Genomic DNA, 15,211 nt, shown 5'->3' on the forward strand with positions numbered 1-15,211 from the left:
CTGTCTGACTGATTGTGAAGTAGCAGCCTTGGTCTGACTGATTGTGAAGTAGCAGCCTTGGTCTGACTGATTGTGAAGTAGCAGCCTTGGTCTGGCTGATTGTGAAGTAGCAGCCTTGGTCTGACTGATTGTGAAGTAGCAGCCTTGGTCTGACTGATTGTGAAGTAGCAGACTTGCTAGAACAGCATTAGCAGAAATCAAGCTGTAAAAGCACATTTCCTGCTGACCCTCTTGAGGACCCCTAAGTACACCGTCCAAAACAATGACTTATTTTTCAGCCAGGTCAACAGGCTCCCACATTTGTTGATGTTTGTCTAAGGTAGTTATACATTTTTTTCAATACAGAAACTCAATTTGAGTGAAACGATTCTGTGCTGTGATAGCCTAGCGCTCTGCTCCTATACCAAACAGACTGATTAAACAATATATTACTTAACCCTCCTCTCTGTCAGCACAGTATAGCTAGCTATATAGCTAGCCTAGTGCTCTGCTCCTATACCAAACAGACTGGTTAAATCATCTATTACCTAACCCTTCTCTCTGTCAGTATAGTGTAGCTAGCCATATAGCTAGCCTAGTGCTCTGCTCCTATACCAAACAGACTGGTTAAATAATCAATGACCTAACCCTCCTCTCTCAGTACAGTGTAGCTAGCCGTATAGCTAGCCTAGTGCTCCACTCCTATACCAAACAGACTGGTTAAATAAACACAGCAGAACCAGAACGGAGCTTGTTACCTCATGCCGTTTGACATGCCGTTTGTTTGTTCAAATGTGCTTCTACGGAATGCCTGGTTAGTGAGCTAATGCCTTCTAAACTGAGCACATAGAGGAGTAGGAGGGATGGAGGAAGGAGAGGGACTTCAGAGGCAGAAAAATTACATCCATATTTTTCCAATATGCTGGTATGTCCGTATGAGCAGACTGGTGTGTATCCCAAATGGAACCCTATTTCTTATTGGTCCTCGTCAAATGTAGTACACTACACAGGGAATAGGGCGCCATTTGGACGTAACCTAGACCATTCGTGAGGCGGGCTGAAGGCTGACACACTTCTTTAAATTGAGTAGAATCAACAATTTGGTGGAAAAGTAAGAGGTGGAAGAAGGAAACTCAGCTCAACAAATGTCACCAGTAATCTGGGCGACAGACGGATGGTGAGAAGAGGAAAGTTCTGGAAAAGATGTCATTCCTGGGGAACCAGCGTACAGTACATCACTACTTCCTGCTCTTGATTAGTGGGACAAACTGATTTGTTGCTGAATGTAATGAATTAAGACCAAGTCTACGTTCCAAATTGGTGCCCTATTACCCATAGGGCTCTGTCAAAAGTAGTGCACTATATGTAGGGAATAGGGTGCCAGCCCTGTCTAAAGTAGTGCACTATATGTAGGGAATAGGGTTCCATTTGGAATGCAGTCAGAGACAAAGATCTCAACTGCCCCAGAGGGAACTACAGAAGGAGAGCGCTATGTAGTGTGTTACCAAATTAACTTCAAGGAAATGAGTACTGTACATCAATGGAGGCTTTAAAAGTTGTTAGTTGAAGTTGACAGAAACAAGACGTATCCAATACAGACAGAGATGGTGATTACCAACCAAAACCCACACAATCATCTACTATTTAAACATGGTGACATGTCTGATCTGCATTGACATCACCAGCGTTGCCTAGAGACAGTTTCCAGAGTGGTTAATTACAGCAGGCCACATAAACTACATGTTGATGTATAAAGACATATCAAAACTATCAATCCAGTTCATTATATATTATATAGTTGGCACTGGCAGAATATTTTGATGTTCTGATGTTTTGATGTTGTGATGTTCTGATATTCTGATGTTCTGATATTCTGATGTTCTGATGTTGTGATATTATGATGTTATGTTGTAATGTTCTGATGTTCCGATATTATGATGTTCTGATGTTGTGATGTTCTGATATTACGATGTTCTGATGTTGTGATGTTCTGATATTCTGATGTTCTGATGTTGTGATGTTGTGATATTATGATGTTATGTTGTAATGTTCTGATGTTCTGATGTTGTGATGTTCTGATATTACGATGTTCTGATGTTGTGATGTTCTGATGTGATGTTCTGATGTTGTGATATTATAATGTTGTGATGTTCTGATATTATGATGTAATGTTCTGATGTTCTGATATTATGATGTTCTGATGTAATGTTCTGATGTTGTGATATTATGATGTTGTGATGTTCTGATGTTGTGATATTGTGATGTTCTGATGTTGTGATGTTCTGATGTTGTAATGTTCTGATGTTGTAATGTTCTGATGTTATGATGTTCTGATGTGATGTTGTGATGTTCTGATGTTGTGATGTTATGATGTTCTGATATTATGATGTAATGTTCTGATGTTCTGATATTCATGTATGTTCTGATGTTATGATGTTCTGATGTTCTGATGTTGTGATATTATGATGTTCTGATGTAATGTTCTGATGTTCTGATGTTGTGATGTTATGATGTTCTGATATTATGATGTAATGTTCTGATGTTCTGATATTATGATGTTCTGATGTTCTAATGTTCTGATGTTGTGATGTTCTGATATTATGATATTCTGATGTTCTAATGTTCTGATGTTGTGATGTTCTAATGTTCTGATGTTGTGATGTTCTGATATTATGATGTTCTGATGTTGTGATATTCTGATATTCTGATGTTCTAATGTTGTGATGTTGTGATGTTCTGATATTATGATATTCTGATGTTCTAATGTTCTGATGTTGTGATGTTCTAATGTTCTGATGTTGTGATGTTGAGATGTTGTGATGTTCTGATATTATGATGTTCTGATGTTGTGATATTCTGATATTCTGATGTTCTAATGTTGTGATGTTGTGATGTTCTGATATTATGATATTCTGATGTTCTAATGTTCTGATGTTGTGATGTTCTAATGTTCTGATGTTGTAATGTTGTGATGTTGTAATGTTGTAATGTTCTGATGTTCTGATGTTGTAATGTTGTAATGTTGTGATGTTGTAATGTTGTAATGTTCTAATGTTCTGATGTTGTGATGTTGTAATGTTCTGATGTTGTAATGTTGTGATGTTCTAATGTTCTGATGTTGTAATGTTGTGATGTTGTAATGTTGTAATGTTCTGATGTTCTGATGTGTGCATTTCCTGCTTTTTCTTCCATCTGATTGTATTAATGAAATCCAGACAGTAAAATTGATAAACTCCCATTTGTGCACAAAAATGTGTGTGCATTACAAAACCTACAATGACTAATTAGTAAATTGCCCTCCAGTAGTCCATAGTAATAAGGCTGTTCTTCCACCTATCCAGTTCTTTCAGATAGGAGGCCAAGGAAACGTGGTAGAGGCCAGCGAGGAACCAGCCCCTGGTGTTGCACCACCTCCTCTAAGCTGAGTCTGGTTTTGACTGATGCTTGCCCCGACCATGGTGTCCACGGCCTGTGGTATTTGTATTTATTATGGATCCCCATTAGCTGCTGCCAAGGCAAAATTAAGGCAGAAATTCAATATTTAAAAAAACTTTACAATACATTCATTACAGAATTCACAACAGGCCCCTACTCCACTACCACATATCTACAACGAAAAATACATGTGTACGTGTGTATGTTATCGTGTGTGTGTGCATGTGTCTGTGCCTATGTTTGTGTTACTTCACAGTCCTCGTGGTCCATAGGGTGTATTTTTACCTGCTTTTGAAATCTGATTCTACTGCTTTCATCAGTTACCTGATGTGGAATAGAGTAGTCATGTAGTCATGGCTCTATGTGTTACTGTGAGCCTCCCATAGTCTGTTCTGGACTTGGGGACTGTGAAGAGACCTCTGGTGGCATGTCTTGTGGGGTATGCATGGGTGTCCGAGCTGTGTGCTAGTATTTTAAACAGACAGCTCGGTACCTTCAGCTTGTCAACACTTCAACACTCAACAAGTAGTGATGAAGTCAATCTCTCTTCCACTTTGAGCCATGAGAGATTTACATGCATATTATTAATGTTAGCTCTCTGTGTACTTTTAAGGGCCAACTGTGCTGCCCTGTTCTGAGCCAATTGTAATTTTTCCGAGGTCCCTCTTTGTGGTACCTGACCACACGCCTGGACAGTAGTCCAGGTGAGACAAAACCAGGGCCTGTAGGACCTGCCTTGTTGATAGTGTTGTTAAGAAGGCAGAGTAGTGCTTTATTATGGACAGACTTCTTCCCATCTTAGCTACTGTTGAATCAATATGTTTTGACCATGACAGTTTACAATCCTGGGTTACTCCAAGCAGTTTAGTCACCTCAACTTGCTCAATTTACACATTATTCATTACGAGATGTAGTTGAGGTTTAGGGTTTAGTGAATGATTTGTCCCAAATACAACACTTTTAGTTTTGGAAATATTTAGGACAAACTTATACCTTTCTACCCATTCCAAAACTAACTGCAGCTCTTTGTTAAGTGTTGCATTCATTTCAGTGGCTGTAGTATTGGATGTGTATAGTGTTGAGTCATCCGCATACATAGACACACTGGCTTTGGTGTCCACAGTCTGGGGTCCACGGTCTGGTGTGTGGTGTCCATGGCCTGGTGTGTGTGGTGTCCACGGCCTGGTGTGTGTGGTGTCCACGGTCTGGTGTGTGTGGGGTCCACGGTCTGGTGTGTGTGGGGTCCACGGTCTGGTGTGTGGTGTCCACGGCCTAGTGTGCGTGGTGTCCACGGCCTGGTGTCCGTGGTGTCCACGGTCTGGTGTCCGTGGTGTCCACGGTCTTGTGTGTGGTGACCACGGTCTGGTGTGTGGTGACCACTGTCTGGTGTGTGGCGATGACAGTCTGGTGTGTGTGGTGTCAACGGTCTGGTGTGTGTGGTGACCACAGTCTGGTGTGTGTGGTGTCAACGGTCTGGTGTGTGGTGACCAGTCTGGTGTGTGTGGTGACCACAGTCTGGTGTGTGGTGTCCACGGTCTGGTGTCCACGGCCTGGTGTGTGGTGGCCACGGCCAGGTGGGTGCTGGGCGGCACAACGTGCCCTTTGACCCTCATCCTCAGGCTCCCACAGAGCATTCCTGAGGAAGTGAGATGCCACTCCTTTATCCAGACGGGTTAGGCTTTCCTCCTGTCAGTGATCTCCTTTATCCATACAGGCTAGGCTTTCCTCCTGTCAGTGACCTCCTTTATCCATACAGGTTAGGCTTTCCTCCTGTCAGTGATCTCCTTTATCCATACAGGTTAGGCTTTCCTCCTGTCAGTGATCTCCTTTATCCATACAGGTTAGGCTTTCCTCCTGTCAGTGATCTTCTTTATCCATACAGGTTAGGCTTTCCTCCTGTCAGTGATCTCCTTTATCTATGACAGGTTAGGCTTTCCTCCTGTCAGTGATCTCCTTTATCCATACAGGTTAGGCTTTCCTCCTGTCAGTGATCTCCTTTATCCATGACAGGTTAGGCTTTCCTCCTGTCAGTGATCTCCTTTATCTATGACAGGTTAGGCTTTCCTCCTGTCAGTGATCTCCTTTATCCAGACAGGTTAGGCTTTCCTCCTGTCAGTGATCTCCTTTATCCATACAGGTTAGGCTTTCCTCCTGTCAGTGATCTCCTTTATCCATACAGGCTAGGCTTTCCTCCTGTCAGTGATCTCCTTTATCCATACAGGTTAGGCTTTCCTCCCGTCAGTGATCTCCTTTATCCATACAGGCTAGGCTTTCCTCTTGTCAGTGATCTCCTTTATCCATACAGGTTAGGCTTTCCTCCTGTCAGTGATCTCCTTTATCCATACAGGTTAGGCTTTCCTCCTGTCAGTGATCTCCTTTATCCATACAGGTTAGGCTTTCCTCCTGTCAGTGATCTCCTTTATCCATACAGGTTAGGCTTTCCTCCTGTCAGTGATCTCCTTTATCCATACAGGTTAGGCTTTCCTCCTGTCAGTGATCTCCTTTATCCATACAGGTTAGGCTTTCCTCCTGTCAGTGATCTTCTTTATCCATACAGGTTAGGCTTTCCTCCTGTCAGTGATTTCCTTTATCCAGACAGGTTAGGCTTTCCTCCTGTCAGTGATCTCCTTTATCTATGACAGGTTAGGCTTTCCTCCTGTCAGTGATCTCCTATATCCATACAGGTTAGGCTTTCCTCCTGTCAGTGATCTCCTTTATCCATACAGGTTAGGCTTTCCTCCTGTCAGTGATCTCCTTTATCCATACAGGTTAGGCTTTCCTCCTGTCAGTGATCTCCTTTATCCATACAGATTAGGCTTTCCTCCTGTCAGTGATCTTCTTTATCCATACAGGTTAGGCTTTCCTCCTGTCAGTGATCTCCTTTATCCATACAGGCTAGGCTTTCCTCCTGTCAGTGATCTCCTTTATCCATACAGGCTAGGCTTTCCTCCTGTCAGTGATCTCCTTTATCCATACAGGCTAGGCTTTCCGCCTGTCAGTGATCTCCTTTATCCATACAGGCTAGGCTTTCCTCCTGTCAGTGATCTCCTTTATCCATACAGGCTAGGCTTTCCTCCTGTCAGTGATCTCCTTTATCCATACAGGCTAGGCTTTCCGCCTGTCAGTGATCTCCTTTATCCATACAGGTTAGGCTTTCCTCCTGTCAGTGATCTCCTTTATCCATACAGATTAGGCTTTCCTCCTGTCAGTGATCTCCTTTATCCATACAGGTTAGGCTTTCCTTCTATCAGTGATCTCCTTTATCCATACAGGTTAGGCTTTCCTCCTGTCAGTGATCTCCTTTATCCATACAGGTTAGGCTTTCCTCCTGTCAGTGATCTCCTTTATCCAGACACTTTACACCCAGCATCATAACACGTTATGACATGGTCATAACCATGTCATCATGTCATAACAGCTGAAGTAACTTGTCATATCCTGTCATAACATGGCCATAACACAACACATATTAGACCAGTTGTGACATATATTTAGATATTTTATGGCTCGTTGACATCCACAAAACCGACCTCACAAGGCAAAACATTCCATGACAGCATAGTCTACTTGTCAACAGTATGTTTATAACATTTTCTGAAACTGATCATATTCAATTAGCGTTGTAATTGCACACACATTGACGTCAGACTCCTGCACCGAACCCAATGCTCTGTTGCTGAAGACTGGGATGACTGCAGGAGCAGATTTCAGGAGCAGGACAAGACACCCTCTTTTAGACTGATGACTGACATAAGGTCATGTACGGGATAGGCCTATCTGGCTTATATGATTATGATTGTCAAAATGCTTCATGAAAGTGTCATAAAGTGTATTTTCTTAGTCAAAGTAAAGTGACACAGAATGGTCATAATGCTTCTTGACAGAGTCATGAGGTTTATTTTCTAAGTCCAAGTAAAGGATGGCGAATGCTTCACGACAGTTTCATAAAGTGTTTTTTCTACAAGTTACTTAAAATGTGATGGAAAAAACATGACTGTAGAATTCATTACAACAACAAAGGCCTTTTCTTAAGGGGCAGATGAGCTTTAATATTGCAGATAGATTGTGGTTTCCTCAATGTAATTGTCTGCAGCATTTCCAACTCCCCATATTTGTTTTGTAAATAATATATATAAATGTTTTTTTAATACATTTCCCATTTTATTTTCCCCTAACCCTACTACCCCTCACCTAACTGGAGGGAACTAACGGGCAACAAGTAGGCTTCTACTTCCAGCTTGTACATTCTATATACATTTTATGGACAGTATATTTTACAATAGTTATCTTTTGTTTGTTTTTAGTCCCATCCTTCAGCTCCACTCAACCCCTCCCATCTATCTCTGAAGACCATCCAGTTTAGGCTTTCCTCCTCGGTGATCTCTTTTGTCCAGAAGGGCTTTCCTTCTCAGTGATCTTAATCCAGACCGGTTAGGCTTTCCTACTGTCAGTGATTTTTATCCAGAAGGGCTTTCCTCCTGTCAGTGATCTTTATCCAGAAAGGTTAGGCTTTCCTCCTGTCAGTGATCTTTATCCAGAAAGGTTAGGCTTTCTTCCTGTCAGTGATCTTTATCCAGAAGGGCTTTCCACCTGTCAGTGATCTTTATCCAGAAGGGCTTTCCACCTGTCAGTGATCTTTATCCAGACAGGTTAGGCTTTCCTCCTGTCAGTGATCTTTATCCAGAAGGGCTTTCCTCCTGTCAGTGATCTTTATCCAGAAGGGCTTTCCTCCTGTCAGTGATCTTTATCCAGAAGGGCTTTCCTCCTGTCAGTGATCTTTATCCAGAAGGGCTTTCCTCCTGGTATATGTAAATGGTGAATAAAAGGTGATATTATTTTCCTCGTACTGTTACATAGTGGAGATTCTCCTGACCAAGATGTTACTGAAAACAGTCAAGACGAGCCTCGACAGTATCACACAAATTATTCAGTGAATAACACTGATCAATATGCTCCCAAAATGTCCAATTGTTTTCATGAAATAGCTCAACATAAATACACCAACTGTGTTCTTTCACTTTATTGAATGATACCAGAACAGCGTAGATCACTTTAATTCTAACAGAAACCACATGTCAAAGCACCACTGCTCCAAGGCTCGGCCCTATACAACACATCCAAGTTCAGTCTCTGTCAAGGAGTTAAGCACACAGTCACACGTATTGTATGTGTGGAGGCTAGAAGAAGTACAAGGCTGAGGGATGATATAAATATCTGATGTTTGCCCATCTTTGTCTTGCTTGTCAGGAATGGGAACACCCACCTCAAAGTGGAAATAAATATAAAGGAACAATTAGAGAAGGAGACTGAGGGGCGATCTGTGATGTTGACAGATATCCCCATGAACAATCCTGACTCGAAACCAAAACATGCCTCCCGCAGAATCAAGACAAAAGCATATTTTTAAACATTCTGAATATAGAACAGAGCAAGTTGTCTTCTTTACTTGGATGAGTGGAAATATGCTCTAGGAAATTGCAATCCTCTTCTTCACACAAAAGCAACACATTTATTATTGTGTCAGTTGAAAATAAGTTTTCAAACTAATAGTATGTAACAGCTGGTGTATGGTGCTAATTGTAGAACATATAGTTGTTGTTCAACTCTGGAAGTTTGAAGGTTTAACGTGGATGTAAAGTCAGACTGGAAGGTCTCTATTTCTTTCTGTTTCCGCCGCCGGACAGAATCATCACCATCCTCATGAAGATGTTCAGAGTGTCCATGTAGATCCCCATGCACCTACAAGACAGGATAACACCACAAAGCACCAACCGTCAGTTTATCATCACCGTACAAGACAGGATAATCACCACAAAGCACCAACAGTCAGTTTCTTATCAGTAGAAATCACCACAAAGCACCACAGTCATTTCATCACCGTACAAGACAGGATAATCACCATACAAGACATGATAACACCAACTGCCAGTTTCATATCACCATATAAGAGAGGATAAACACCAGTAGGCCAGCATTCTGTCTAGTAGGCCAGAATTATACTGTATCAATGGAATTTAGTATAATATCATACTGAAACATAATGGTAATTAGCATAGTAGGACATACTGTATCAATGGTATTTAGTATATTATACTGCATCATGACGGTATTGACAGTATTGTACTGTATCAATGGTATTTAGTACAATATCATACTGAAACAATGGTAATTAGCATAGTAGGACATTATACTGCATCGTGACGGTATTGACAGTATTATACTGCATCGTGACAGTATTATACTGCATCGTGACAGTATTATACTGCATCGTGACAGTATTGACAGTATTATACTGCATCATGACGGTATTCTACACTGAACAAAAATATAAACAAGTTCATATGAGTTACAGTTCATATGAGTTACAGTTCATATGAGGAAATCAGTCAATAGAAATAAATTCATTAGGCCCAAATCTATGGATTTCACATGACTGGGAATACAGATATGCATCTGTTGGTCACAGATACCTTAATAAAAAAGGTAGTGGCGTGGATCAGAAAACCTGTCAGTATCTGGTGTGACCACCATTTGCCTCATCCAGCGCGACATCTCCTTCACATAGAGTTGGTCAGGCTGTTGATTGTGGCCTGTGGAATGGTGTCCCACTCCTCTTCAATGGATGTGCGAAGTTCCTGGATATTGGCGGGAACAAACACGCTGTCGTACATGTTGATCCAGAGCATTCCAAACATGCTCAATGGGTGACATGTCTGGTGAGTATGCAGGCCATGGGACATTTTCAGCTTCCAGGAATTGCGTACAGATCCTTGTGACATGGGTCCATGCATTATCATGCTGAAACATGAGGCGATGGCGACGGATGAATGGAACGACAATGGGCCTCAGGATCTCGTAATGGCATCTCTGCGCATTCAAATTGCCATCGATAAAACGCAATTGTGTTTGTTGTCCGTAGCGTATGCCTACACATACCACAACCCCACTGCCACCATGGGGCACTCTGTTCACAATGTTGGCATTTGCAAACCGCTCACCCACACGACGCCATACATGCTGCCCGCCATCTGCCCGGTAGTTGAAACCGGGATTCATCGGTGAAGAGCACATTTCTCCAGCGTACCAGTGGCCATCGAAGTGAGCATTTTGCACTCTGAAGTCAGTTATGACGCCGAACTGCAGTCAGGTCAAGACCCTGGTGAAGACGACGAGCACACAGATGAGCTTCCCTGGGACGGTTTCTGACAGTTTGTGCAGAAATTCTTCGGTTGTGCAAACCCAGCTTCCCGGGTGGCTGGTCTCAGACGATCCCGCAGGTGAAGAAGCCGGATGTGGAGGTCCTGGGCTGACGTGGTACATGTGGTCTCCGGTTGGACGTACTGCCAACAACATTTGAGGGGGCTTATGGTAGAGAAATTAACATTCAATTATCTGGCAACAGCTTGAATGTACATTACTGCAGTCACTATGCCAAATGCACACTCCCTCAAAACTTGAGACATCTGTGGCATTGTGTTGTGTGACAAAACTGCACATTTTAGAGTGGTTTTTATTGTCCCCAGCACAAGGTTCTTGATATTGCCACACGTGTCAGGTGGATGGATTATCTTGGCAAAGGAGAAACGCTCACGAAAAGGGACGTAAACAAATTTGTGCACAACATTTTAGAGTAATAAGCTTTTTGTACATATAGAAAATGTTGGGGCTCTTCTATTTCAGCTCATGAAACATGGGACCAACACTTTACATGTTGCGTTTATATTTTTGTTCAATATATATCAAAGCAGGACAAAGAAATACAAAATAAACAGGATAAATGGACTAGATGACCATCTGTTTAAACAGTAGGATACAGAACTGGACTAGTTCTCTTTATATCTGTTTAAACAGTAAGGTACAGAACTGGACTAGTTCTCTTTATATCTGTTTAAACAGTAAGGTACAGAACTGGACTAGTTCTCTTTATATCTGTTTAAACAGTAAGGTACAGAACTGGACTAGTTCTCTTTATATCTGTTTAAACAGTAAGGTACAGAACTGGACTAGTTCTCTTTATATCTGTTTAAACAGTAAGGTACAGAACTGGACTAGTTCTCTTTATATCTGTTTAAACAGTAAGGTACAGAACTGGACTAGTTCTCTTTATATCTGTTTAAACAGTAAGGTACAGAAATCAGACATAGCAGTAATGATTACTCTGCAGACGTCACTTACGAGTTGATGGGGTCGTATTTCTGCATCCCGTACATGGGGTACGTCTCCGCCCTCTTGATGACCTTCTGGGTGTCGTAGAGCAGGAACATGCTGAAGAGGACCAGACCTCCGTAGATAGCGATGGAGTACAGGCCTGCTCCCATCGCTGAGGTAGGGGGCAGGAACATTGAGCCTGGGGACAGAGAGAGTGGAGAGGACATTGTATTAATACCATGTCCTCAAGTTCAATTAATAACTGAGGAGATATGTGTCAAGGGTGTTTGTCACCAGAGAGCCAAATCCTAAATAATACTATTTGAAAAAGAAGAAACTCCAGCACACTGGTATCTTGAATACTCCACTAACAATTTACTGGGTTTGATGGAACAAAAGGTTATGGTTCAATAGACTTCATTGATGTCTGTCTACCATGTTGTTTTTCATTGATAAACACTTAAAAAAGGCAATAACCATTTAGTTGTCCCCTAAAAGTATGATGTTTACATCCCTGCATTTTATGTTCCTTTGTGAATTGGACCATAATAAAACAGATTGTGAAGAAATGCCTACTAACAGATGGAGGTGGTGGAGACCCCTGAAACCCACAGCCAGGGATATTGATCTAAAGATACTAACCGATGGAGGTGGTGGAGACCACAGCCAGGGATATTTATCTAAAGATACTAACAGATGGAGGTGGTGGAGACCACTGAAACCCACAGCCAGGGATATTGATCTAAAGATACTAACCGATGGAGGTGGTGGAGACCACAGCCAGGGATATTTATCTAAAGATACTAACAGATGGAGGTGGTGGAGACCACTGAAACCCACAGCCAGGGATATTGATCTAAAGATACTAACAGATGGAGGTGGTGGAGACCACAGCCAGGGATATTTATCTAAAGATACTAACCGATGGAGGTGGTGGAGACCACTGAAACCCACAGCCAGGGATATTGATCTAAAGATACTAACCGATGGAGGTGGTGGAGACCACAGCCAGGGATATTGATCTAAAGATACTAACCGATGGAGGTGGTGGAGACCACTGAAACCCACAGCCAGGGATATTGATCTAAAGATACTAACAGATGGAGGTGGTGGAGACCACTGAAACCCACAGCCAGGGATATTGATCTAAAGATACTGACCGATGGAGGAGGCGAAGACGACTCCGAATCCCACCGCCAGGGGTCCTCCCATGTTGAGGAACTTCTCACTGGGGGCACACATGGCCACGGTGGACAGACCCCCCACAATGCCCGCTGTGTACCAGGCTGCCCTCATCATCAGGGGCCCACCTAGCAGAGTCATGGGGGCTATGACCGCTCCCATCACACCTGGAAACACAGGGAGAAATGGATTGATTTATTTACTAGGTTAGTTTAAAAAGGGACCATGTACATACATCAAACATGAAAAAGCACCAGATTTTAGCTACACGGCTATTTAATCATCTGAGGTCCAAATAAAGAGGTTATATATATATATATATATATATATATATATATTATAAATAATCTCACAAGATGTTCTATTTAAAGGAAACAGATCTGGTATTTAACAGTCACAGCACCAGTGTGGTAAGTACTAGAAAACCCTGTTCCATTCAAGTCGACTGCTGCTGCATAGTGAGGGTATTCTGAACCTTTATAGTACTGCCCTCTAGTGGTGAAAACAAGCAAGTAGGACGTTTAATTGACAAATGCTTGGTAAAGTGAGAAGGTAAAGCAGTCCAACACCTGCATGTAGCATCCAGGCTAGATGTTTGGCTCCTGGGCTCTGGTCATAAGAGATAGATCTGACCAGCATGCCTGCTCCAATCATGGCTGCAAAGGTAGCTCCAATAGCCTGGTGAAAAAAAATGACAAATGTCTATTATTTTAACAACAAAAAAATACCCACAGTGGCTATTGAAAAGTGTCTGGAAATCATACACAATGGTTTGAAAATCAGCACCAGATGTATCAACACAAAACAATGAGGTTAGGTGGGCCCTCAAACCACTACTCTCCTTTAAGGGTTAATAACATTCAGTGGATGCAGATATACTTTTAGTCATTAGTCACTGGCCCAGTGGCAACAGTCATCGTAAATACTAATATTTCTTTGAAGGTAAACTCAGCGATATGACGTAGATGCAGAAAGTGAACAGCATAGTGAGTCAATTTCCACAACAACTAAAAGCGTTGAAGTGTGAGCCTCAACTTCCCCACTGTTTTGGTCCCTTGTCTACCTCGCTGTAACAGCTTCTCTGCTGTTTTGGTCCCTTGTCTACCTCGCTGTAACAGCTTCTCTGCTGTTTTGGTCCCTTGTCTACCTCGCTGTAACAGCATAAAGCTAAATCTATGCAAATGGCAGATCTTTGTGTAACTGTGTGAGAGTGAAGTCTTGCATCTCACTCATCTCAATATCTGCGGTGCTGCTCGTGACAACGTCATTTAGCTGAATCTACCTTTTAAAACAAGCCGCCTTGACTGGTTAAATCCAGGTGAAACATTCAAATGTGAATTACCAGCCAGGATCCTCTCATCATGACACCCATGAGGGCTGGGGTCCTGCTGACGGCTACAGCCGACAGAGCGGTCATCCCCACACTGCCTGCAAAGTACATGTAGGTGGAGTGGATCCTGTCCTTCACGTACTGGGGCCAGATACTGGGGCCAGAGACACAGGGAAAATAAACATTTACAGAGGACAACACGTGTTGATATACCTGCACAATAGGCACCCTGTTCCCAACATAAGGCACTATACTCAACCAGGACACATTAGGGCTCTGAGTGAGTGCACTCTGTAGAGAATAGGGTGCCATTTGGGACACAGATAAAGTAACACTTTCCTTTGAGTTGTGGTGAAACCCATAGAACTACACAGAAATAGCTGCAGTAATAACAATGACACATGTACCTGATACCAGTTGAATTGGTAAACCACTGTAACTTCATGGGATAATACCAGTACAACACACACTACCATGGGACAACACCAGTACAACACACACACTACCATGGGACAACACACACACACACTACCATGGGATAATACCAGTACAACACACACACACACACACACACACACTACCATGGGATAATACCAGTACAACACACACACACACACACACTACCATGGGATAATACCAGTACACACACACACACACTACCATGGGATAATACCAGTACAACACACACACTACCATGGGATAATACCAGTACAACACACACACTACCATGGGATAATACCAGTACAACACACACACACACACACACTACCATGGGATAATACCAGTACAACACACACACACACACACTACCATTTGATAATACCAGTACAACACACACACACTACCATTTGATAATACCAGTACAACACACACACACACACACACACACACACACACACACACACACACACTACCAGTTGATAATACCAGTACAACACACACACACACACACACACACACACACACACACACACACAACCATGGGATAATACCAGTACAACACACACACACTACCATGGGATAATACCAGTACAACACACACACACTACCATGGGATAATACCAGTACAACACACACACACACACACACACACACACACTACCATGGGATAATACCAGTACAACACACACACACACA

The 15,211-nt window shown here is 42.4% G+C and overlaps 1 protein-coding gene across 1 annotated transcript in view; it reads right to left on the bottom strand.

The window, feature by feature from the left end:
* Nucleotides 1-8,419: 8,419 nt before the first annotated feature.
* The window catches only part of LOC106596147 (growth hormone-inducible transmembrane protein), a 43,191-nt gene continuing 36,399 nt past the window's right edge, over nt 8,420-15,211 (bottom strand). Inside the window, exons 5-9 of the mRNA XM_045701063.1 lie at nt 14,087-14,228; nt 13,314-13,422; nt 12,723-12,911; nt 11,590-11,761; nt 8,420-9,153 (exon numbers count right to left, since the gene is read on the bottom strand). Coding sequence (XP_045557019.1) covers nt 9,069-9,153; nt 11,590-11,761; nt 12,723-12,911; nt 13,314-13,422; nt 14,087-14,228 — 697 coding nt within the window. The 3' untranslated portion in view covers nt 8,420-9,068. The remainder of the gene's footprint in view (nt 9,154-11,589; nt 11,762-12,722; nt 12,912-13,313; nt 13,423-14,086; nt 14,229-15,211) is intronic.

The sequence above is a fragment of the Salmo salar genome, chromosome ssa18 (assembly GCF_905237065.1).
Source record: "Salmo salar chromosome ssa18, Ssal_v3.1, whole genome shotgun sequence".
Classification (NCBI taxonomy): domain Eukaryota; kingdom Metazoa; phylum Chordata; class Actinopteri; order Salmoniformes; family Salmonidae; genus Salmo; species Salmo salar.